Source organism: Bufo gargarizans, chromosome 1 (genome assembly GCF_014858855.1).
Source record: "Bufo gargarizans isolate SCDJY-AF-19 chromosome 1, ASM1485885v1, whole genome shotgun sequence".
In the NCBI taxonomy this organism is placed as follows: Eukaryota; Metazoa; Chordata; class Amphibia; order Anura; family Bufonidae; genus Bufo; species Bufo gargarizans.
The window spans coordinates 186,328,852-186,356,370 of record NC_058080.1 but is presented as its reverse complement, the minus strand read 5'-3'; the positions used below and the strand labels follow the sequence as shown (position 1 = coordinate 186,356,370).

The 27,519-nt window shown below is 41.4% G+C and overlaps 1 protein-coding gene across 1 annotated transcript in view; it reads right to left on the bottom strand.

Moving 5' to 3' along the window:
• The window catches only part of TTC29 (tetratricopeptide repeat domain 29), a 251,476-nt gene that overhangs the window by 132,060 nt on the left and 91,897 nt on the right, over window positions 1-27,519 (bottom strand). Inside the window, exons 5-6 of the mRNA XM_044300358.1 lie at window positions 23,028-23,240; window positions 21,213-21,298 (exon numbers count right to left, since the gene is read on the bottom strand). Of these exons, the coding sequence (XP_044156293.1) occupies window positions 21,213-21,298; window positions 23,028-23,240 (299 nt within the window). The remainder of the gene's footprint in view (window positions 1-21,212; window positions 21,299-23,027; window positions 23,241-27,519) is intronic.

The following is a 27,519-nucleotide window of genomic DNA, read 5'->3' as shown; positions in this document are numbered from 1 at the left end:
ATATACTAAATTCCATAACATTTTTTCACTAATGTAGCTGTGTGGGGGCTTTTTCCGGGACAGGCTGTAGTTTTTATTGGTATCATTTTGGTGTACATATGTCTTTTTGATAACTTTTTATACAATTTTTTTTGTGAAGGTAAAGTGGGCAAAAATTGCAATTCTGAGTGTTTTTTTTTTTTTTTTTTTATGGGGTACCCTTGTGGTAAATATTATGCGATTATTTTATTCTGTGGGTTGATGCGGTTATGGCGATACCAAATTTATCTAGTTTTTTTATGTTTTACTACTTTTACAGCAATAAAATCACTTTTGTGTTAAAAATAAATGATATTTAGCATCGCCATATACTAAAGTCAATAACTTTTTTTATTTTTTCACCAACGAAGCAGTTTGGGGGCTTCTTTTTTGTGTGATGGGCTTTAGTTTTTATTGGTATCCTTTTGGGGTACATATGTCTTTTTGATCACTTTTTTTGTGGACGTTAGGTGACAAAACCAGCAATTCCTTCTTTTTTTTTCTCAATAAATTTTTACGGCGTTCACTGCATGGGATTATTAATATGATACTTCGATAGATCAGGTTGTTACGGAAGCTCGATTCCAATTATGTGTAGTTACTTATTTCATTTTTTTTATGACATAAATGAACGGATATGAGAATTTTTTTTATTTTATTTTTATTTACATTTTCATTTAGTTTATTATTTTTTACTTTTTTACACTTTTTTTTATTTATCAAGACCCATCTGGATCTTGAAGATAGATTAAGTAGCAGTGCCTCACCAACCCGAACCCACACAGATTTGGTGCTCATTCCAAGGGCAACACCCTCTGCCCAATTGTATAATACTGTTAGAAGAGAAATGGAACCACTGATGAAGGCGCAGCCAGCTCCGAAATGCATTTGGTAACAAAGAGACAGCATACCCGGATATACCGCATTGATAATTGCTTATAACATCGGACTGAACACAGTTTACAGCTTACATTGAAACCAGGAGCGCTTCACTATTCCAATCAGCGCATCCACATCTAAGCGCAAGTATAACCAGCGAACTCAGCACCACGTGGGACGCCACATGGGACGTCGATACAGCGAGACTTGCAAAGACTGCTAAGATACACGCAAGTGTCCTCTGCATGAATCCCGATACAACAGAGGGGTAACGTTATTATCAATGCGCACAGTTGTTATATTATCTGACCAATATTAAATAATCCATGTGGATTGAGACTAACTGTGGAACCGACCAATAGGGACGTATAAGCCTTTTGGGGTTACTGTTATTCATTGCAGCCAGACCTAATGGTGGAAAATTCCCCTCTTCAGTTGATATCGCATAGATCTGATTTATATCCAACATACGCAATTAGACACCTACGCAATATAAGGTGTCCCACTGCACTAATATCATATGTGAATAGAGCAGGACTTTCATTTGTCAAGGGACTTTAACCCCTTCTGATAAGCCTTTGATCCGCACACTATATAATACACCAAACTTACAATTTGTGCTGAATACAGAGGACCATCTGAACAGGGCTTTATCCTATCTGAATAAGTCAATTTAAAAATATGTGCTTGTAAGTGCTGTATATAACACTCCTAATAGTCCAGTCTCTCTTTTCTTCTGATGAAACCTTTGATCTGCATATGACATATGATATGCTCACCGCATTATAAATATCAGACCACAATTGCAGACCATCGGTATTTATCTGAACAAAAATTACATATATAAGTAAGACTATTATTGAAGGAGGGTGTCAACCAAGTGAGAATAAGAGACTACCAATATATACAGTCAGGTCCATAAATATTGGGACATAGACACAATTGTAACATTTTTGGCTCTATACACCACCACAATGGATTGGAAATGAAACTAACAAGATGTGCTTTAACTGCAGACTGTCAGCTTTAATTTGAGGGTATTTATATCCAAATCAGGTGAACGGTGTAGGAATTACAACAGTTTACATATGTGCCTCCCACTTGTTAAGGGACCAAAAGTAATGGGACAATTGGCTTCTCAGCTGTTCCATGGCCAGGTGTGTGTTATTCCCTCATTATCCCAATTACAATGAGCAGATAAAAGGTCCAGAGTTCATTTCAAGTGTGCTATTTGCATTTACAATCTGTTGCTGTCAACTCTCAAGATGAGATCCAAAGAGCTGTCACTATCAGTGAAGCAAGCCATCATTAGGCTGAAAAAAAAAAACATCAGAGAGATAGCAGAAACATTAGGCGTGGCCAAAACAACTGCTTGGAACATTCTTAAAAAGAAGGAACGCACCGGTAAGCTCAGCAACACCAAAAACCTGGAAGACCACGGAAAACAGCTGTGGTGGATGACCGAATAATTATTTCCCTGGTGAAGAAAACACCCTTCACAACAGTTATCCAGATCAACAATACTCTCCAGAATGTAAGTGTATGTGTGTCAAAGTCAAACAATCAAGAGAAGACTTCACCAGAGTGAATACAGAGGGTTCACCACAAAATGTAAACCATTGGTGAGCCTCAAAAACAGAAAGGCCAGATTAGAGTTTGCCAAATGACATCTAAAAAAGCCTTCACAGTTCTTGAACAACATCCTATGGACAGATGAGACCAAGATCAACTTGTACCAGAGTGATGGGAAGAGAAGAGTATGGAGAAGGAAAGGAACTGCTCATGATCCTAAGCATACCACCTCATCAGTGAAGCATGGTGGTGGTAGTGTCATGACGTGGGCATGTATGGCTGCCAATGGAACTGGTTCTCTTGTATTTCGGGCAATATTATCTGCTCATATTCAGCCAAATTCTTCAAAACTCATTGGACGGCGCTTCACAGTGCAGATGGACAATGACCCAAAACATACTGCAAAAGCAACCAAAGAGTTTTTCAAGGGAAAGAAGTGGAATGTTATGCAATGGCCAAGTCAATCACCTGACCTGAATTCAATTGAGCATGCATTTCACTTGCTGAAGACAAAACTGACAGGAAAATGCCCCAAGAACAAGCAGGAACTGAAGACAGTTGCAGTAGAGGCCTGGCAGAGCATCACCAGGGATTAAACCCAGCGTCTGGTGATGTAGATGCGTTCCAGACTTCAGGCTGTAATTGACTGGGAAGGATTTCGAACCAAGTATTAAAAACTGAAAGTTTGATTTATGAATATTATTCTGTCCTATTACTTTTACAAGTGGGAGGCACATATGCAAACTGTTGTAATTCCTACACCGTTCACCTGATTTGAATGTAAATATCCTCAAATTAAAGCTGACAGTCTGCAGTTAAATCACATCTTGTTCGTTTCATTTCAAATCCATTGTGGTGTTGTATAGAGCCAAAAATGTTAGAATTGTGTCGATGTCCCAATATTTATGGACCTGACTGTATATATACTTTTAGCATATCACTATTTATAGGGAGTATTTCACGCAGATTCACCCTATTAACCTAATAACAGTGTTATGTCCACGGCATCCCCCCTTGCTAGCATTGTTGTGGAGAAAAACACTTTTATTCTGCATGCAAATGAGTCTGTGAAGGTGCCCAGGCCCCTGGGTCATTTTCATACGAAGCCACTCCCCCTCTGCCGCGTCTGCCCGCTCTTAGTCTCTGTTCTAACCTCCCTCCTCCCGTCCGTAATCCCACGCATGCGCACGCTAAACTGCGATGCCCCGGCCCGACAGTGTTTATTCAATGCGCACGCGCCGATATCGCGTTCATCAGCGAATGCGCGGGATTACGGATGGGAGGAGGAAGGTTAGAACAGAGACTAAGGGCGGGCAGACGCGGTGGAGGGGGAGTGCCTTCGTATGAAAATGACCCAGGGGCCTGGGCACCGACCATTGTAATGCCTGGGCACCTTCACAGACTCTGTCACGACCCTTGGTCATGGTCGTGACTCCTTGGGAGCCGCATGCAGTTACCCGCGGTTTTGGTGTTGTGTCAACCGCAGCTGGGGGCATTTAGTGGTTTGCCTCAGGTGCGGTTGCCGCGGATAACAGGCATGCGTGCGGTTGCCCTTGGCAACGTGTTTTATGTGCACTCCCTTTGTCTGTTTGTGGTGCACTAGGTCATGTGTTGTATGCACGGAGACACCTTCCTTCACCTGCGGTTGTCCGCGGCTACGTCTGTTGCTGTGTGCATGTGGTGGCAGGGTCTCGGCCTGCTGGCTGTTCCCCAGAACATGGTTGCCACGCATGCCGTTGCTGGCGGTAACAGGTGAGTGTGTTGGTGTGTGTTATGTATTGTGTGTACGTCCCCTTTAAGTTGGTGTTTTCCCTTTCCTGTGGTGCTGGAAGGGTTAATTCTCTTCTCAGTGTGTGTGATGTCACTGGGTGTGTTCTGACCGGTGGGTGTGGCCACTTAGGCCTATAAAGCCTCGTTCTCTGGCTGGGCTCAGTAGGTTGCTTTCAGCCAGGCATTGCTGGAGCAGCCTCCTGTATATTACCATCTACCAGTGGGGGCCTCCCCTCTGGTCATAAAACTTTGTTATTCGGTGTTATCTAGGTGTGTGTGGGGTTTCTGTATCATTGCAGCTTATGGTCCGGGTCCCTGTGTGATGTCTGTGTGTGCTGTCATTGTTGGTGTCCTGAACAAACAGCACCTGCACATGGGTTCCTGGTTGTGTTGTCTGTGGCAGGTGAGTGTTGTGTGGATTACTTTTGCCTGTCACTGCCATAGCTGTTTCTGTTTCCCTTTGTAGCTTGGCCACATTAGACTCCTGTCTAATGTGTTTCTCCGTCTCCAGGAGGAACGGGCTGTCTACCCTGTTCTCTAGTTCAGGGCTGACTTGAGGGCTTGTAGGGACTATAGGTTCCAGCGTATGAGCCCTCCTACCATCAAGGTCGGCTCATACTGACAGGAGACAGGGTCAGCGTTAGGGACGCAATAGGAGGTGACCTGCTCCCTAATTCTGTGGTCCTGGCCAAGTGGTAACCCTACCATCTCCTGGCACTGCACGGCTGGGGGTTTCCCCCACCTCCAGCCGTGACAGTATGACCAGACTGGCTCCTCACCTGGTCTCCCTCGAAAGAGGGTGTAGCATGCATCGCCATAGGCCGATGGGGTGCATGCGCGTTCTCCGGAGGGAGAGTGTTATGGGGTTCACCGTTAACGGCGCGGTTGGTGGCTTTTCCCCGCCACCTTGCTAACCGTGTCCGTGTTGGTGACCCCTCGTCCCTCTCAGGGTTCCTATCTCTGGTCGTCTGCTGGCAGCATTCCTTTGGTGTTCCGGCAGGTGTGCTGGTTGGGGAGTGTCTGCTGGCAGCGACCTGGAGTAGGAACGTCTTCCTGAGTTGGACGCGGTGTCCAGTGTTCCTCCTCCAGACTGCTTTGTTGGCCGGCGACCTGGGACTGTTGTGTACGGTCCAGGTCTGTTGGCGGTAGTTCTGGGGGGAGATACGGGCATCTGTCTGGCAGTGCCTCCAGTTGTTCTCTCTTCCAGTCTGCTTTGTTGGCTGGCGACCTGGGACTGTTGTGTACGGTCCAGGTTTGTTGGCGGCAGCTCTGGAGGGAGACACTGGTGGTTATCAGGCATTGCCCCTCCCCCCCTCCCTGTTGTTTGGTCCCACCGGCTTCCCTTTTCGGTTGGGGGGGCTTTGAGGAGAGGGAGTGTCACGACCCTCGGTCATGGTCGTGACTCCTTGGGAGCCGCATGCAGTTACCCGCGGTTTTGGTGTTGTGTCAACCGCAGCTGGGGGCATTTAGTGGTTTGCCTCAGGTGCGGTTGCCGCGGATAACAGGCATGCGTGCGGTTGCCCTTGGCAACGTGTTTTATGTGCACTCCCTTTGTCTGTTTGTGGTGCACTAGGTCATGTGTTGTATGCACGGAGACACCTTCCTTCACCTGCGGTTGTCCGCGGCTACGTCTGTTGCTGTGTGCATGTGGTGGCAGGGTCTCGGCCTGCTGGCTGTTCCCCAGAACATGGTTGCCACGCATGCCGTTGCTGGCGGTAACAGGTGAGTGTGTTGGTGTGTGTTATGTATTGTGTGTACGTCCCCTTTAAGTTGGTGTTTTCCCTTTCCTGTGGTGCTGGAAGGGTTAATTCTCTTCTCAGTGTGTGTGATGTCACTGGGTGTGTTCTGACCGGTGGGTGTGGCCACTTAGGCCTATAAAGCCTCGTTCTCTGGCTGGGCTCAGTAGGTTGCTTTCAGCCAGGCATAGCTGGAGCAGCCTCCTGTATATTACCATCTACCAGTGGGGGCCTCCCCTCTGGTCATAAAACTTTGTTATTCGGTGTTATCTAGGTGTGTGTGGGGTTTCTGTATCATTGCAGCTTATGGTCCGGGTCCCTGTGTGATGTCTGTGTGTGCTGTCATTGTTGGTGTCCTGAACAAACAGCACCTGCACATGGGTTCCTGGTTGTGTTGTCTGTGGCAGGTGAGTGTTGTGTGGATTACTTTTGCCTGTCACTGCCATAGCTGTTTCTGTTTCCCTTTGTAGCTTGGCCACATTAGACTCCTGTTTCTCCGTCTCCAGGAGGAACGGGCTGTCTACCCTGTTCTCTAGTTCAGGGCTGACTTGAGGGCTTGTAGGGACTATAGGTTCCAGCGTATGAGCCCTCCTACCATCAAGGTCGGCTCATACTGACAGGAGACATGGTCAGCGTTAGGGACGCAATAGGAGGTGACCTGCTCCCTAATTCTGTGGTCCTGGCCAAGTGGTAACCCTACCATCTCCTGGCACCGCACGGCTGGGGGTTTCCCCCACCTCCAGCCGTGACAGACTCGTTTGCATGCGGATTAAAAGTGTTTTTCTGCACAACGATGCTAGCAAGGAACAAACAGTTAGCACCGTTTTAATAGGGGGGATGCCATGGACATAACACTGTTATTAGGTTAATAGGGTGAATCTGCGTGAAAGACTCCCTTTAAGCACAGTTAACATCATTTTCTTTTAAATGTTATTTATGATTTTTTTTTATGGGATTTTATTGAATTGTTTTGTGGTTTTTGGATTTCATGTTTAGATTTTTTTCCCAATAAATGTACTATTTTAAATACATGTAGTATGTCCTTCCTTGTGACAGCCAGATACTAGCGTGCCTTCCATCTTCCCTTTCTCTTCTAATAGTATTATTGGATCTTGAAGATCCAGTGGGCCTGATGGTTATACAGTGCTTTGAAATTGACATCGATTGCAATGCACTGTAAAGTCAGTGCTACACTTACACTAAGGCTGATCAGACCCTCAGGGTCTGATCAGCCTTAGGTACATGGCAACCCGGATACCTTTGTAAAGCATCAGGTTGCCATGGCAACCATTGGGCCACTGCCATCGCAGCATCGGCTCGATGGCAGTGGCCCAATGGATGCCGTGGGCGGCTGGTGACCTCGGCATCTATGGGATTAAACGGCCGAGATCAGTGACAGCACCAATTTCGGCCGTAGCAGCAGAGTGTCAGCTGTAAGTTACAGCAGAAACTCTCTGCTGATGGCAACAGCTCCGTTTCTTGAGCCGCTGCCATCACAGCCGGCAGAGAGGACATGGCAGCAGGGGGCATCTGGGGGGCAATGGCTGCATGTGGAGGGCACTTACATTTATCAGGGGCACTGGGACACGGTGGCAGTCATGCTTGATTTCAGGCTGTGATCTCGAGTGTGGAGGCAATGGTACCAAATATTAATGAAATGTATGTAAACTTTTGACATTGCAGAAAGTAATAAAAATAACTTAAAACATTCTTTCTCTCATTATTCTGGTATTTGGCAAATAATAATTATGATAATCCTAATTGACCAAAAACAGGAAAGGTTTATACTGATTTCATGTCAGATATTGAGAAAAACATGCATATGTGTCTTTTTATATAGTGTATGTCAACTTCTGGTTTCCACTAAGTTGGCTTAGCTTGACTCCAAAAATGCAGCAACATTTTGCCACATAGAAGATCCTTTAAGTCATGCCCCTTTCCTACAAAGCCATGCTATTTTGACAGATAAGGTGTAAAAAGGGAAAAAAAACAGTTTAAAACACTTGATAAACACAGTTCAAAAGCCAGTTTTTGGTGCATTTATAGTAGTAAATCTGCCCAACAGTGTACCAGTGTATCAGTGCATCTATAATAAAGGTTGTCCATTGCCACCTTAGACTAAGTTCACATGCAACATTTTTGTACATGGACTTCTGCAGTCACCAGTCAGGATTTCTGCAAACAAATCTGTTGTGTGTAAATATAACCTAAACAGTGCTTCATAATCTCAAATAGATAGCATTAGGGTATGTCCACTCAGGTCGGATTTGCTGCAGATTTACATATGGTAACTCATGCTGATTTCATGAATGATGTCTCGTGTGGATGCACCCTTAAAGGTCAGCACTAATGAATATTAAAGAGATGATCTAGCTTGGAAAATGTTTTGGAAAAGGGCTTGGGTGAGTTAAAATATAAAAGAAGTGATACTCACTGAGTCAATCCCTTGATGCTCCTGCACCGATGTTTAGCGGGATCCCACTGGTCTCTGCTTCCTAGTACAGTCTCAACACACAGCCAATATCTGCCTAGGGCAGACTGAGAGTATCACTTCATTTTTTTTTTCCCACTGTGATCACTTTTTCAGCAATCCCCCCCCCCCCCATCACCACCACCACAGATAATTTTCTGTAGTGCCACAAGGGAGATGCCCCATGAAAACAGCTTCTTCCAAGCAAAATAGCTCTTGGGCATCAAATGTTCCATTTGCTATACTTATACTTGGACCTAACACTGTACTGCTCTAGAGGCTACAGCTACATGGTGATCTTGGACATGACAACTGTTGCGTCAACACTGTAATGTAGTATAGTGAAAATGCTAGCTTTGGTCTTTGTTCAGATGTTGTGGCCATGAAAGCTGTGTAGTCCTAGTCCTAGCCTTAAACTGAACAACTGCACAAGGTTATTTGTTTGTAGTGAAAGGTAATTGTGAGTCATCGTTACATAAGTATTGCACGCTCACGTTTTCTCTTTTGGCTGGAGGTATGGTTTAAAATTGGGTAGGCAATTGCCTATAGTACGTCTACTTAGAAATATAAAGATGTATTTCAACTATACAGTAGGCTCTTCCGAAATGTCCAACTATTACATGGGTTGGGTGTTCTAATACCAGGTCATCAAGTGACTCTGGTTTCTAATACAAATTTTTACCAAAAAGACGGCAGAGAAGAGTTAAAGCAGGAAATTGTGATCCTTGTATAGAGCCCAGAGCTCCAGGTCGGGGAGTTCATGATGCTTATACATACAATGAATTAGGTGGTGCAGTGTGAGAGATGATGCTTAACCTTCTGCTAAGCAAATCAGCAGCAAGAACTAACATGAATCCTGATTCCCAATTGACAATTGATCAAAATGAACGATGTAGACATCAAGAATTGCGATCGAGTAGGTAGATAAAAAGTGCAGCCTCTTGATCTAAGGCTTGGGGAATAGCTCTTGGATGGAGATACACACACTATTCACTTCAAGTGGAGATGTGCTGCAGTAACTCAGTATAGCCACTACACTTTGAATGGAGATTCTGGCTCTATTCCCAGTAGCAGTTCTGGCAAAGGCTACAAGTAACAGCTGATTGGTACTGGTGCAAGTTGTCAGACCCCCACCAATCTGATAATGTTGACCTATCCTGAGGAAAGGTCGTCAATATCAATAGCCTGAAAAAAAAAAATCTTCAATTTGCTATCTGTTTTTAAATAGAATAGCATACTGACCCATACATAGTTTTTTTCATGGATCCATGTGTCCAAACTGAGAATTTCACTGCAAGTCTTGCTTGTTTTTGTGGTTGAGAATAGCCCTTTCTTTTGATTAGTTAAATGAATAAATAGAACGCGTGTGGAAGCTATCAAGAACCAAAAATGGCATTTGGAGTTGGTATTCTCCTATCAGACACCTGCTCCTACAGCCCAACTCCACTGCCACCCTCCATTACGCTCACCTCATTTGAAGTACACTCTGTTCGCATCTACTCTCCCTCCAACCTTCAAGTAGCTGTCATTTACCGCCCTCCAGGCCCAGCCACCATCTTTCTTGACCACTTCAACACCTGGCTACTACACTTTCTTTCTGCCGACATCCCCACTATCATCATGGGTGACTTCAACATCCCTATTGACACCTGCCACTCGGCCGCCTCTAAACTCCTGTCGCTCTCTTCCTCCTTCGGCCTATCACAGTGGTCCTCAGCTCCCACCCACAGAGATGGTCACACTCTGGATCTGATCTTTACCCGCTTTTGCTCCCTATCTAACCTTTCTAACTCGCCTCTCCCCCTATGTGACCACAACCTACTCACCTTCTCTTCACTGGTCTCTTCTGTAGCCCCCCCGGTCCACACACCAGCACACCCCCGCAGGAACCTTAAACATCTCGACCTTCGCTTGCTTTCTGACTCTCTTCTCCCATTCTCTACCATCTGTTGCCTCCAAGACCCAGAAGCTGCTACCACCCTATACAACACCACAATAAGTACAGCTCTGGACACTGTTGCCCCCCTCACACATAACAAAATCCGGAAAATCAACAGACAACCCTGGCACACCAACCTGACCAAGAAACTCAGACAAGCTTCCAGGGCTGCTGAGCGACGATGGAAAAAATCCCCTTCTATAGATCATCTCACTGCATACAAGCAATCCCTTCTCATATTCAAATCCTCACTCGCTGATGCAAAACAGGCCTACTTCTCATCTCTCATATCTTCCCTGTCACACAGCCCTAAACAACTTTTTAGCACTTTTAACTCCCTTCTCCGCCCCCCAGCGCCCCCACCCTCTCCTCTCTTCTCAGATGAGGACTTTGCCAAATATTTCAAACAAAAGATAGTCCACATCAGAAAAAGCTTTACTACACAGTCCCCACAGACCCTCTACACAACTGCTCGGTCCTCTCCCCCTAAAACCCGCTTCTCCACCATTACAGAAGAAAAACTCTCCACTCTACTCTCCAGATCACATCTCACCACCTGTGCACTTGACCCTATCCCATCCCACCTCATCCCTAACCTCACCCCAGTGTTTATCCCAGCCCTAACTAATATCTTCAATCTATCACTAAACTCTGGTGTCTTCCCCTCTGCTTTTAAACATGCTACCATTACACCCATCCTCAAAAAGCCTTCACTTGACCCATCTTCCTTGTCCAGTTATCGCCCCATATCACTTCTTCCGTATGCCTCAAAGCTACTTGAACAACATGTCCATTCTGCACTGTCCCCCCACCTCTCCTCTTGCTCCCTCTTTGACCGCCTACAATCCGGCTTCCGAACCCACCACTCGACCGAGACTGCCCTTACCAAAGTCACCAATGACCTACTGACAGCCAAAACCAAGAAAAAATACTCTGTCCTCCTTCTCCTTGACCTGTCCTCTGCCTTCGACACTGTTGACCACACCCTTCTGTTGCAAACTCTCTCATCTCTTGGCATCACTGACCTGGCTCTCTCCTGGATCACATCATACCTCACAGACCGGACGTTTAGCGTCTCCCACTCCCGCACCACCTGCTCGTCTCATGCCCTCTCTGTTGGTGTCCCGCAAGGCTCTGTCCTAGGACCCCTGCTCTTTTCAATCTACACTTTTGGCCTGGGACAGCTCATAGAGTCCCATGGCTTTCAGTATCACTCCTATGCTGATGACACACAAATCTACCTTTCTGGTCCAGACATCACCACCTTACTATCAAGAATCCCACAATGTCTATCTTCTATATCATCCTTCTTCGCCTCTCACTTTCTTAAACTTAACATGGATAAGACAGAATTCATAATCTTTCCCCCATCTTGTTCAACCCCCCCAACAGACCTATCTATCACGATCAATGGCTGCACATTATCCCCAGTCAAAAAAGCCTGCTGCCTTGGAGTGACCTTAGATTCTGCCCTTTCCTTCCGACCGCACATCCAAGCCCTTTCCACCACCTGCCGCCTCCAACTCAAAAACATCTCCCGCATCCGTGCTTTCCTTAACTTCGAATCTGCGAAAATGCTCGTACATGCCCTCATTATCTCCCGCCTAGACTACTGCAACATTCTCCTCTGTGGCCTTCCATCTAGCACCCTCGCACCCCTCCAATCTATCCTCAACTCCGCTGCCCGACTAATCCACCTCTCACCTTATTACTCCTCTGCCTCTCCCCTCTGCCAATCCCTTCACTGGCTCCCCATTGCCCAACGAATCCACTTCAAAGTACTGACAAACACATACAAGGCCGTCCATAACCTGTCCCCTACCTACATCTCTGAGCTACTTTCCCGATACACGCACTCTCCGATCCTCACAAGACCTCCTTCTCTCCTCTCCTCTTATCGCCTCTTCCCACAATCGACTCCAAGATTTCTCCCGTGCATCCCCCATACTCTGGAACTCGCTACCCCAACATATCAGACTCTCACCTACAGTGGAATCCTTCAAAAGAAACCTGAAAACCCACCTCTTCAGACAAGCCTACAACCAATGACCCTGCTGCCTCTATACCGCCATGACCAACTCAACCCGCACCTACTGTGTCCTTCTCCCATACCATGTAGATTGTAAGCCCTCACGGGCAGGGCCCTCTCTCCTTCTGTACCAGTTTGTAACTCATCTTGTTTATGATTAGTACAATTGTCTGTTATGTATGTGCACCGCTTATCATATGTACAGCGCTATGGAATGAATGGCGCTTAAATAATAAATAATAATAATAATTTTGCCTTGTGCATGATGTTTTGAATTACGTAGTATTTTAAAGCCAAAACCAATCGTGCATGCAAAGAAGCAAAATACTGGTCTAAAATACTGCAATGGCCAAATAAGGCCACTTTCAATTTTGCATCAGCATTTTAATGCAAAACCAAGAAAAGGTCCAAAACACAGAAGACGCACACATCTTCCATTATACATTTTCTCTCTAGGTCCATGTATGGAGTCAGAGAACGGGAACCAGGTATTCGATTTTTTTTTTCACCTGGCCACTTGAGGACCATAGGGGCATTACTGGGGGAACTATGGGGACATGTCTATTACTGGGGGTTCATGGAGGGCATGAATTAATTAATTATAGGGCATTAATGAAGGCACTACTAAGGCATGTATACTACTGGGGGTCATTACTAGGTACAATTTATGGCATTACTTGTGGCACTACAGGGGCAGTACTAATGGCACTACAGGGGCCACTATGGGGACATGTATAATACTGGAACATTATAGAGCAGTACTGGGGGCACTATTTTAACTGGGGCCATAATAGGGGGCATTATTATTGGTGGAGGCAAAATAGAAGCATTATTATTGGTAGAGGCACTATAGACGGCATTATTATTGTTGGGGGCATAATAGAGGGCATTATTGTTTCTGGGGGAACTATAGGGGCATTTCTTGGAAGCACTATAGGGAGACCTATTATTACTGGAGTAATTAATAGCCACATACACTAAGGAGCTCCACAGAGACTGACCTGTTACTTGTGGAATAGTTTGTTATTTCCAACTAAACAAATTTGTCTAAAGACAATACATATTGTACATTTCATTTTTAATCTATTAACACTGCATAAAGGTTACGAACACAATGTTCATTCACAATTAAAAACTCTAAATACAAATTTACTGGCTCAATATTATCTGTCCTAGGTATTTACTGAAATGTACTTTATTTTGCATTTATGCTACAAAATACACTGGCACATCTTCTACCAGTTTGTGTGCCAGAAAGGCAAATCTATGACAGCTATGAATTAGATTTTTGCTATAATCTACACCAGATTTTGGCACAATTTACAGCAAAACTGTTGGGCCATGGGAGACCATGCCCATTATACTGAAGTCCAACTCACAACTTTCAAAAGTAGCGAGTATGGAGTAAAGCTTACGTCCTCATAGAAACTTATATTGGTTTGTCCAATCCCTCATAAACCCGTGCTGATAAGGAATTATAAACTCATTTTCATTGAGATACTACAAAATAGCATTTCTTAGAAAGACCAGGGATCAGGTAAATATGATTCCCTCCACAGGTACGGCCACACTGGGACATCTGCCATAAATGTGTATGTGGGATGTGTATACCAAGTTTCATTGAAATCGATGGTTGCGTTTTTGAGTGATCACAGAACATGCATACATACGTCCTTCTTTATATACTGTATATAGATTATTTCCTAAGTGGTCCCTACCTGCACCTTTGAATTCTATTAGGTCTATTGGTTAATATTAAGTCAAGTTGGGCCCTCCATATAGTTGAATCTTGCATCAGTTGGAAAAAGTAATTATCTTATTTATAGTATATTGATGGGATATACCATAAATGTCAGGTTGGTGCAGGCCCCACATCTGAAACCCCCTCAATCTTTAGAACGGGCCTGTCCCCTCAGCTACGGTATTTTCAGAAGTTTCATGACAGTGAATGGAGAGGATAGTACGTATGCATGGTGTACTATTCATTCATTTTGGTGCACCATTCGGGAGATAGCAACAGGTTCCAGAGGTGGGACCAGCACCTATCGGACATTTATGATGTATCCTATCAAAATGCCATGAATATCCCAGATGTGACTATCCCTCTAATTTATTTACAGAAACCTGTTTCCTTTATGAGATCTATTCCACAGGTTTCAGTTTCCCACTTTTATATCTTGGTAGTTGTAGTTCCCCATAATAACCTCATTCTGATTTGCCTCCTGATCCATTTGCTGCAGTAGTATATTTTTGGTGGATCTGTTATGTTGGGTGGCTTATTTTAAAAAAAAATAAAAAATCTTATCAGTATTTTATTATTGTTTTCCCCTCCATGTATTTCTACTCACAGGGACTCTACAAGTTAATTTCCCTCACATACAGTATATATGTGGACTTTAAACAGGGCTTTACATAAAGGCAAATCTATTGCCCTTTTCCAGTTTTCACAATCTTTTGGCATTAGTATTCATGAAATTAAGAGCTTTTATTTTAAACTTATCCTCGTTAAATATTCTAACTCTTCCATCTGTTCCACTATTAGTTTTATTAAATTGGTTGTCCGCTTCCCCCCAGGATCCACCTGAAATAAAGAATAGGTAACTACGTACACAACCAATCCTGCACCAGCACTCTGTTTGCTATCTCAAACTGAAAACACGTGATCACTGCAGCCAATCACTGGCCTCAGCAGTCCACCTGTCAAGGCTAGTAATTGTTTGCAGCGGTTACGTATTATTGATGTAATGTCACCACTGCAGCTGAGTGAACAGAACTGGACTAGGAAAACAGGAGCAACAGAGCTGGATCTGTACTTACCTGCTCTTTATTTCAAGTGGATCCTGGGGGCTCTTCAGTTTCCCCCTAAAACCAGACAACCCCTTTAATAAGTCCCAGGTCACTATTTGCACTATCCTTCCCTCTAATACTGCAATTGTACTTCTTCCAAACCCTGGTTTAAACTTTTCTCTAACCTTCTAGCCATCTTCCCAAGCACAGCTGTACTTTCCAGCTTCAGGTGCAACCCATTCATATTATAGAGTCTGTAGCCAACAGAAAAAGTGTTCTCCAAGAATTGAAACTTCTGCTTACTATACCAGTTCTTGAGCCACATGTTCATCTCTTTAATGTCCTGCTGCCTCTAAACAAAATCCCAAATTTACCAAAAATGTAGAAAAATTAGCAAAATCTCTGCTTTTAAATATTTATTACTTTAAATATTTATTACTTAACATTCCTATATGTCTACTTTAGGTTTTTTAGATGCCATTTTTTTTAAGCCTCCTGATGCACCCTCACAGTAGAAACACCCAAAAAGTTACCACATTTTGGAAACTAGGGGATAAGGTTCCAGTTTAATTTGTACTATTTTGGGTACATATGATTTTTATTTGGTCTATATTACGTTTCTTGTGAGGCAAGGTAACCAAAAAATGGCTGCTGTTTTATTTTTTACAACATTCATCTGACAGGGTAGATCATGTGCCTTTTTTTATAGAGCAGGTTGTTACAGACGCAATGATATCAAATATGTCTACTTTGTTTGTTTCATTCTTACATAATAAAGCATTTTTGGAAAAAAAATGTTTTTGTGTCTCTATTTTTTGAACGCCATATTTTTTTTATTTTTCTGCTGATCGTCTTGTGCAGGGGCTTGTTTTTTGCAGGAAGAGTACGGTACATATGATATTTTGATAATTTATTATTACACTTTATGGGGCAAGGTGACCCAAAAATTGGTGGTTTTGGCACAGTTTTTATTTATTAATTTTTACAGCGTTCACCTGAAGAGTTAGTTCATGTGACCTTTTTATAGAGCAGATCGTTACGGACGTGAAAATACCTAATATGTATACTTATTTATTAAAGTTTTACACAATAATAGCATTTTTGAAACAGGAAAAATTAGGTTTTAGTGTCTACATAGTCTGAGAGCCATAGTTTTTTTATTTTTTGACCGATTGTCTTAGGTAGGGTCTGGGATGAGGTGATGGTTTGATTGGTACTAATTTGTGGGCATATACCTTTTTGATCGCTTGGTGTTGCACTTTATGTGATGTTAGGTGACAAAATATTGCTTTTATTTTTTTATGGTGTTCACCTGAGGGGTTAGGTCATGTGATATTTTTATAGAGCTGGTTGTTACGAATGCGGCCATACCTAATATGGATACTTTTTTTATTTATTTCATTTTAACATAATAATAGCATATTTGAAAAACACTGTCTTTTTGCTTTTTTTATTTTTTTATTTCTGTCCCACTCTGGGACTTCAACTTTTGAGGGTCTGATCCCCTCTGCAATGCATTACAATTCACTAACAGGTTGCCTTGGAGACCCAGCCTGGGGCTGGATCTCCTCGACCCCCTGTAGTAGGCAGGTCCCAATGCCGTGCAAGGCATTGGGCAGCCTGTGCATGGCATCGGGCTTCTTTGCCATCCATTGAGTCCCCGCCACAGCAGCGCGAGGACACGATGGGCTCCCTAACCCGCCGCAAACCCCTTCAATGTGGCGGTCAGTGCTGACAGTGGCAAAGAAGGGGTTAATCTTCTGGCATCTGCTTTTACAGCGATGCCGGCGGATACAGCAGGGGCGTGGCTATCAGGGACTGCCGGGCCCCTGCAGTGATCGGTCGCGCACCACTCTGGTGCCTGCCTGATCACCATGACGCAATAATACGTCAAAATGCGGCAAGTCACTTGCCGCCATAACCTACTATTACGTCATATGTCGGGAAGGGGTAATCAGCTTAGTGGACAGTGCAAAAACTGAAGGATTTTTTTATTTTATTTTTTTACTGTAGCTGACATGGAAAATAAAAAGTAACCCCACTAAAAAAAATGTTTTAATAAGTTTAATGTGAAAACCTGATTTACACAATAGGTCATTTTCTGATGACACATTCCCTTTAAGCAACATTCTAAATATTGAAAATATTTCTAAAACGTCTGGGCAACTACTTTACATACCTGGATAGGTTGCTGCTTCTGACGTAAAGAAATGGTGGCATACCCTACATATATGACATCACTTTATAAGGCCACTTTCATTTTAAAATTTAGAAATTATCTTTATATCTGTATGAATGTCTCCTGAAATGTTTGGTAAAATGATTAAAACAGTTTTACACAGAACAACAGACTGCTTTATCTCTAACACCCTTTGCATGATCCATGATGCTCTCCTATAAACTGTTTCTTAAAGGCTATGTACACCTTCAGAGACAATTCTTTTTCTATGATTGCATGTTACTCATATTGGGTTTAAAATAATTTTTTAATTTGGTCTTTATTAAAAATATTGAGCATGAAATATTGTCATGAAGAGTTAACTGTCTGGCTGTGTGAATCATACTTTTTACTTTCACTTTGTGGCGGTCATCTAATAACCCTGATCTCTAATTTACTGAGAGGTCATAAACACTTATTTAAGTCACATTCAGTAAGGTAAGAACTAGTCTATAATGTCAGAGAGCAGAGATAAGGAGCTGTCAGATTAGCTGGCTGAAGGAGCAGAGAGAAAATTCTGATCCATCTATTAGAGCATCTCATCTCTGTACAGAAAAAAGGGTTCCATATTTGTAATAAAGACCAATTTAAAAAAAGATTTTTAGCTCAAAATGAGTACAATAAAATAAATAAGAAATGCCCCTAAAGGTGTACTTAGCCTTAAATGATACAGTCTACCTAGGTTCTCAAGTTGGTTATACACTTCAGAATAGGATAATAAGATGATCACACATTGGATTCATTGATTGGATCACTCATACAAATGATCCAACCATCACATGTCAGACTAAACTGTCACATCAGGAACGATACTGAGGCGCAACTGGGGTGGCAATTTTCACAGGAATGATCATATATTGTTTCCTATGGCCACACTTTCTTTGGATGAAGCAATCTCTGACTTGGCAACATAAGTGACTACCTTTGAGCTTATGGTTTAGGAGACAAATGAAAGGCAAATTTTTTTTTTTTCATTTTGGTATTGACTTTGACAACCCAGGTATCGCCAAATTCTGGCTAGTGAAGCCCCAACATAAAAAAAATGTGATGTACCCTGTTATATGACATACTTCACAAACAGGCACTACACTATTAACAAACTTTGTATAAATTGAAAATACAGGCGATTATAAGCTCTTAGTTTTCTGCTAAATCCATCTTGATCTCCCAAGATGGACTGTAAGCTCACTGAGCCATAAGATTACTATACATACTGTCCTTAGAAGTCTATGGAGAAGAGAGAGAGGATTCACGAGTGAGAGATGCAGGGAGAAACATACCCAGACACACTAATAGCAAGTTTTCTCTCTCATCCCAACTGATTTATTTACATCAATTCTGTTCAATACTTCTCTTTAATGTCCTATATGGTGGTGTTGATGCTTCTGAGTGAGTGAGAGAGTTAGGAAGCAGAAACCCCAGGTTTCTCTATGTACAATGTATGACACACATCATAGCAGCTAGTCTACAGCCCACAAGCTCAAGGAAAACTGATATTTGGAGATAGAGCCCGCAGAGGGGAAACTGGTGCTAAATTGTCAGCCAAAATTGTCCTAGTTTTCACCAACATGTTAGCTCAAATTATGAATATATCATGTGACTGCCAGCCCATGAGCGATACATTAATGGCTGGAACCACTTGGAATGTAGCAACTACTGTAACAATAAGAACCAGATGGTGTGTGATACCCATTATATTCTCCAAGAATATATACCAAAATATTTAGAAACATATCAAGATATAGTTTAAGTACACAAACACATACAAGATTAACAACATGTAAAAGCCCACATAGTGCACCAAAGGATCCAAAGGTGGGTTTGCCTTGTTATGTAACACTCCCATGTAAGAAAAAAAGTCCAAGCGGTATAAATGCATCCCAAATACCTGCAATGATGAAATATGGCAAATTCATATTGAAAAGGACTTCACAAATACAAGATTAAGCCTATGTGAGTTACCAGTCCCTTATAGTCATGAACAGTGTGGAAGTGCCCATGCGTATCGACACCTGAGTGGTACAGGCTACAAACATATATAGATCCAAGCACTGGGTTGAAAAATTTTGAACATTTTGTGTGGGACAACCCACTCTGTAATGACTGTGACATGGAAATCATGATCACTAGCCCACAAGCTGAGCTGCCCAATGGTGGATTATATTTTGTGGCACTGAATTATTACAGTATGACATGCTGTGCAGTGTACCTGATAATATTTCATACTGTACCCTTACAAAGGTCAAATCCGCATACAGACAGAGCATTTAGAACTGACATTTTATGCTTTAGACAAAATATTATTCCCATTTTGCTACAATTTAGAACAGGCATTGCTCTCCTTCCTCATCTTTTCACCAACATATTTTATAGTGGCTTCTGTTAATCATAAAACCCCTTTCTTGGCAAGTCATCTACCAAGAAGTTATTAAACTCTCCAGCACCAGAGCACCGTGTCTTCAGATTTAAGTAGTTTTCTGTCAATCAAGTCGCACACATTCTTTTCAGCTTCTCACTTCAATACCTTGGAGTTTTAAATTAACTATTCTTTTTACATTTTTACAGAGTGGAACAATGATATACAGGAACAAGATTCTTGGAGATAAAATGTGTTCTGTGTTCTGAGTCATATACATCAAGTACCCTATACACATTTTAACATTTTCCAAAACCCGTGAAATGCTTGGGATTGACACTGTGTTGGGTTATTGGATTTCCCTGACTATTTACTAGTAGTCAGTGAAGAAAAGATCAGTGGAGCTCCTTGATTTTTGAAGAGTCAAATATGACTCCAAAAAATATCACAACATTACTATAAAGTCAAGGTTATAAGGAAAATCAATAAGATGTAAATAAAATAAAATTTTGTGAAATACATTGAAAAGGAAACACGTACAGCATAATTACAATGCACTAACAGGTCATAAAGCGAAAATCAAGATCTTGGGGGAATTAGTCATGTATAGTATTCTTAAATTCTAGTATTCTTGTTGCTATTTGTAAGAAACATATAAAAATCAGCAATAACACATCCCCTATCCACAAGATCCACATCCATTTATATGAATTTTTAGCAATATCAATGATGTGTACTCTGTTTTTGATATAATAATGTATTTTCATGGGAACTACTTTTTGTGTTATTTTTTTAATATATATTTTAATAAATTGTACTTCACCTCTAGGGAGCTCAATCTTTATTATAATACACTATTTTAAAGATATGTAGTGCAGTGTATTATACCTGTTAAGAAATACTGACGGGTATCTTATTAGGCTCTCTGGCAGCGCCTAACAGGAGTACTAATATGACAGCAATTATTTGGCCCCTGTCTGCCATAACAATCTTCAACACCCTTTGTTGCGGCGACAATGAAGTTGTCAGTTACCCTATTCCTGTGTTATCCAATGCACATAACTGTACATCCATTTGTGGGAACACCCCAAAAAATGTCAATTTGAGGCAGGTGGTGAAAATTAATGCCAACCAGACTTCTATGAAGGGTATCAGTTTCGGGTCAAGTGGGTCAAATGAGTCCAAAACACAGGAGAGCTGAAAATCTGTCAATGTTGCTTTTTCTCTGTAGGATCCACTCCTGGTCCTGGCAAATACTGATGCAATATAACGACCAGAATACTAGCATGTGAAGAAGATTTATTCACACTTTCATGAATATCAGATTTGCTGAGTATAATCAAAGTCTTTGACATCAATAACCATGTAGCTTTGTAAAACGCATTGGGTATATATAAATGTATTTCAGATTAGTAGTTGAAAACATAATAACACTTACTTTGATTGCAATTTGGGGATTTCCAGATGATATATGCGCTAATCCCAGTTGATAAGCTGCTTCACCTTCCATTTTTTTATCACAGCCTGAAAGAAAAGGAAAGTTAACTAAAAAGGAAAAGATTTCTCTGAATGCTATTGTCGGAAAACAACAACCTCTGCTCATGTGTCCAGTTAAGGCATATATATATACTGTACAACACAATGCCTAACCTCTGTCCATCTGTGTTGAGGTTATCAGAACCTCTATTTAAAGTGGCTGGCCAGTTTATCATTTTCTAAACGATCATGGTCATTACTGTCCAGCCTCTATATGTCGCTCTTGCGTCATTTTTATAATTTTCTGGCTTTGTCTCTGATCTCCAGATTGTCTTTTCCTATAGCTCCTAAGTTCAAATGGTTTGCCATCCTAATTTGCTTTCTAACTCCGTTCTCCAACTGCAGAACATTTTGGTTCCCTTCAGCCAACATTCCCTAGAGCTGTTATTGATCGGACGCTACCTTGGAGACTGCAATAAAGGATTCCTCTGGAGTGGAGGATGTCAAGGATGGAGACCAGGCAATTCCTTTGCCTCCCCACCTACTGTAAGTTTATCCTAAATCCGATTGTGTTACAAAATGGTTTATTTTCTCCATCTTTCCAGGTCCATGTCAATGCCAGTATATACATGCTATAGTACACTCAAAATGTACTTCTTCTGAAGACAATTTTCTTAAGCTGCATTTACAGGCTGTGAGGAGAAGAGTTCCTTCCTGATGATCGGCTGCTGCTAAGTGGAGATGACGTGCTATATTTACATGCAGCAATCATCTCCACAGTATGAGGAATGAGGATGAGTGACGGATGCTGCTATCGCTCATCCCCATACAAAATAAAAGTTCCTGGGCAGCAGAGTTCTGTTTAGAAAGCATGATCTGCTGCCTGGGAATGATGATTGAGGTGTCCGGACCTCAGATCATTTCACCTGATGAAATGGTGAAATGGTACACCATAACACGGGCCAATTATCGGCAATGACCATTTGCAGGAATGTTTGTTCCAGATAATCGGCCCAAACATCAGGCTGTGCAAATGTGGTTTTATGACCTCTGCCTCACGCAGATGAACAATACACACCAAATGTTTACAACATAATAAAAATCAAACTCTGACATTTATCACGTTCTTTAAAAGTGGCAAATTATGGTGTATACCATATTTTTGCCCCAATTTGTGACTTTTCTCTCACCACTTTTCAAAAAGTGTTAAAAAAAAGTGTGGCAGGTTTATAGTGGAGGGGGCATGACATCACATGGTCTAACAAACGTATTATCATTTACACCAGAAAGATGCATAAATGATTGTTCAAATCTAAGCCGGCTCATAGCTGGTGTAGATTTAGGCTTTTGGCGCACTGACTGTTTGGAAATGTAGCTGATATATTAAGATCTTAAGAGGCCTGTACCACTTAATATATTTGGCACATTTTGAAATAAATAACTTTATACTAAAACTGGCATTTGCAGCGCCAGTCTTTGTAAATCTGTCCCACAGAATTGTACAACATGACATATTGCGCTAAAAGAGGAACATTTATAGAGCACCAACTTTTTTTTGAAAAGCAAAACTAAATATTTTTCATATTTTTCATTTAAAATGTGCAAATTTCCTACAATGATGCCTGTTTTACAGAAACGTAAATATATTGATGGCATTTGTCTCTGAAAATGGAAGGGAATGATCACCTAGCCAAACACTCCACAGCATTTAGTTTACTCATGGGCAAACGAAGAACAGTACATTTAAAAATATATATGAGTGTTATTTTCCACCTACCTTCTCTTGCCATATCAAGTGCTTTTATTAGAGTTTTGATGGCCTGTTGCCATTCTTTATTCTCTAGCATTTTGTCTGATAGCAATGTATATATTCTCCAGAGGTTCTCGCAGGCCAGTGAGTTGTGAGTGCGGCCTGTCTCATCCTTCCATATCCGGCCTACTGTCAGATGATAGAATGCCTCATAATGTTCAGCAGCCTTCTCCAACTGACCTACAATATATAAGACATGTATAAATATCACTCTAGATTACACAGCAGTACTATATGTAGTCTTTACATACTCATAAAAGGCATATTAAAAAGCTGCAATCCATTTATAACAGAACAATAAATAATGACAGACAACAGCAAATGTTGAAAACTGAATTCAAAAGAAAAACACTGCATATGAATTTTATAAAAAGAAGTGTTAATTTAACTGTAACTTACAGGACTTTTAATTGATGGCACCTCCTTAGGTTCCTTAGGTGCCCAACCCTTGGGACATCTACCAATCAGCATATGGATGTAGTGGTCTCTGGTTTTGTAACTAAGCCACAGTGACCTTAATAGAAATCTGTCACCATGAATAATTATCTGGACTTCTTATCTGAGTACGACTCATATAGTACTTCAGTTAATATCTTAAGTACTATACAAATAGTACTCAGATAAGGAGTCCACATCATTATTTTTCATTTTCCTACTGCTTCCCATCCCCCACTGTTAGCACTCAAAGCTGTGCAGAAATACATTGTTGGGACTGCTGTGAATGCACACAGGAGTCCTCTCCATTATATGAGCGCAGCAGTTTGAGAACTGACAGTGGGGGAAATGGAGGGAGTATGAAAATAAAAAATAGAGATCTGGACTCCTTATCTGCAGTACTAGTTAGTAGTACTGCGGATAATAGCCTAAGATCATGGTGACAAATTCCCTTTAATGGGCTGAGCTGCAATTGTGATGTCCCTTTTGTTCTGGTAATCTAGAAAAACTGCAGCACTCTTGTCTTGAATTAATCTCTAAAGCTTATTCACCAAGTATCTTTGACGTTTCGAACACACAGACAGGTCTCCAAACAGCATTAAGACGAAGTTGGGGAATGAATCGACTTTGGATCATGGAACCGAAGCGCGATTTGCTCACCCCTAAAGGTAACCATCTGGAGTGCTGTTGATTTTTTGTATTTTTGAATTCCCTTTTGTTCTCCTGAGCAGTAGGGGTAGCTAAATTGAAGTGATTTTGGGGAAGCAGTAATGTCATAGAAACAATATCATTTGGTCTTCAGATTGGAGATCATTGCTTGATGGGTTGTCATGAACATACTAAAAACCAAAGGACCCCCTTCATATAGTGACTTGTGACAGCTTCTGATGACACATCTCAATGATATTTCAGAAAAACTTTACTTTAAAGCTCCAGTAACTAGTGATTCTCTACCAATGTGACTTGGCTTTGTAAAACATGTACTGGATATTTCATAGCAGCTGAAATGGTCACCAACACACAAGGGATAACTGTGTAGGATAGATATATAATTTACACATTTTCTACTAAAATCCTAATTCTTAAGGGTTCTCTGGGTGCTAAAATGTATTTAGAAAAGCGTATGCTGTTAAAAAAAAATAAAAAAAAAATCGTACCTCTCTGAACCCCCGCTACTCCCGTTCCAATGCTTACTGCCCCCTGCTAGTCCGTACTTTATAGTCCCTTTTGACATGCATTAAATAGGCACTCAGCCAAATATTACATGGCTATGTCCAGTGGTTGGTTGAGCAGTCATTTCCTGTGTTTCGAGAGGCATCAGGAAATAGAGACTGGCAGGGAACAGGAAGCGTTGGAATTGGACCAGAGAGGTGAGTTTATGATTTTTGAAAATTCTCTTTACATCGTTCTGAGACTGTTCTAAATAATTTTTAGCACTTGAACAACAACTTAGTAGATAGAAAAACTATAATGCACTGAAGGGAGAATTTGGTGTAACAGGATACCACAGAACACCACATGGAATATCTAGTAATTGCAAGGGAGAGCAACCGAGAAGAATATTTGGTAATAAATATTGGTAGTACCATCTTCCCGGACTTTTTCACTGATTTATGAATGGCGATTTATGAATTACTTTACTGGAAAAAAACATAATACTTAAAACGGAATGCAACAGGGACACCTTTAGAAGCATTCCATTTTGCATTCCGTCATAATAGAAGTCTATGGGAGCATAACGGATTTGTTATGCTGCCCATAGACTTCTATTATGACAGAATACAAAATGGAATGCCTCTAAAGGTGTCCCTTTTGGATTCCGTGTTAAGTATTATGTTATTTTCCGATATAACCATGTTATAACGAAAAATAATAAAGTGAAGTTTGGGTCCCTATTAACTTAAATAGGGTTCGGGTTCGAGTTCGGGTCAAGTTCCGAACTTCCATGGGTTTGCTCATCACTAGTCAGTCAGGCCAAAATTCTGACTCTGACTCCTGTATTTTATCACACTATGGCTCCAAATACGACTTCTTCATAAATGGGTAATAATTTAGTAATAACAAATTTACTGTACTAAAATACATCATGTTGTTTCTCACTATTATGTCAGGCTGTTTAGATAGAACATAAACCATATTTATTGGTATCCAATTTCAAAAAAATTCTGAATTCCAGTAAGTAAATAAACAAAGCAATATGAATTGTAGGACATCTATGGATTTGCCCTCAGAAAAAGCTAGAAAAGCTATATATGTATGTCCTGGAAATGCAAAGAATCAAGTGCAAGAGTAAATGGGAATAAAAGAAACATGGAAAAGGTGGAGCTCCTATATTTGGTGTTTGTTATAAAAGGGTTTTCTGGGAATAAATCATTTTTCATAGGAGCCCGCAGCCGACCTCTGCTATGGAAAGAATCATACTTCTCTGCTACCCACAGCTCCGGTCATGCATACTGGCTCCTGTGTGTCTATCTTCCGGTTTGAAGTTTCTATACTGCCTCCCTGGCATAGGCATGATCCACAAGAGGCACATTACCACTGAAGCCTGTCAGTGGCAGAAGCGGAGCACGTAACCATGTCCATGCCAGAGAGTATGTAAAAAATAAACTGACTGAAAGATGGACACAAAGGAGTCAGCGCACGGTACCAGAGCGCTAGAGACTAGGTAAGTATGATTCTTTCTATGGTGGAGGCAGGCTGCGGGGTCTTGTGAAAAATTACTTATTCCAGTACAACCTCTTTATTAATACAGTCATGATGTTCTGTTTAGAAGTTCTGAGATGATGGCAGGCATGCCCAATAGTGAACTTCCTCCTCTAATCTTCACTATGGAGCATTTGCAGCAACGTTTCGGGCATTTTCACTAAGGGCCTTGGAGCAGCATGAAGATACCAAGCATAAGGGACAGGAAGGACACAGGAGAGGTGAGCATAGATTATCTGTCATCAATAGAACACCCTGCTTATCACTGTTTATAGTATAAGAACAGGAGAGAACACAAGAGAAATGAGAACTGAATATCTATCACCACTAGAACACCTTGCATATCACTGGCTATAGTATAAGGCACAGGAGAGAATACAGGAGAGGGAAGAACTCATTATCAATCAACATTAGAATACAATGCTTATCACTGTTTGAAGTATAAGTACAGGAGAGAACACAGGAGATGTGAGAACTGATTATCTATCACCTGCTGATCACTGTACTGGATAAATAAGGGCCTTAGACTGGTAGAAAAAATATACGGTATTTATGATTAACATTTCTAAACCTTTCAAAATTTCTATGAAAGTTAGTAAATTAATTATACAAGATAAATAGATAATATTTTTTTAAGCTGGAGTCTGAGTTGGTACATTTCTACCGACTCCAACTGTGACTTTGACTCCACTAAAAATTAGCTTTGACTCTGACTTTACAGCTCTGGTTATAAATAAGACCTTATCCATCCTAGAAACTACTTGCACAAACAGTATTTATTATGTAGTACAACTGGCACTTGGCAGTGAATAGTGCTATAGAGCTGGAAAGTGGCTGCTTTTCTGTTGACCACTGATCTTACAACATTTACACACTGATTATTTAATATTTAAATGCATTAATATTATTTAACATTAAAACAATACTGATCCTTAGAAAATATTTGCTGAGCTTAAAGAGGATCCGTCACCTCTCCTGACAAGTCTGTTTCAGTAACCACTTGCATTTGCCATCAAATAACGATTCTGGGGCACCTTTTCATATAACTGTATGTTGTACAATTACTTTATTAGTCCTGTGAGAAGTTATATAATTAATCTGCAACTGGGTGTTACCAATTGGGAGTGTGTCCTTGCACCGCCTCACACTGGCAGCACTGATTGGATAGTCTCAGACTGTGCAAGGACACACCTCCAAATGGGAACAGTAATAACTGAGGAATAGAACAAAAGAGATTTAAATGAAAAGATGCTCCAGAGTCATTGTTGCATGTTACATTATGATTCACGACACGTGTGCATCATAATTTGCGACTTTTTGA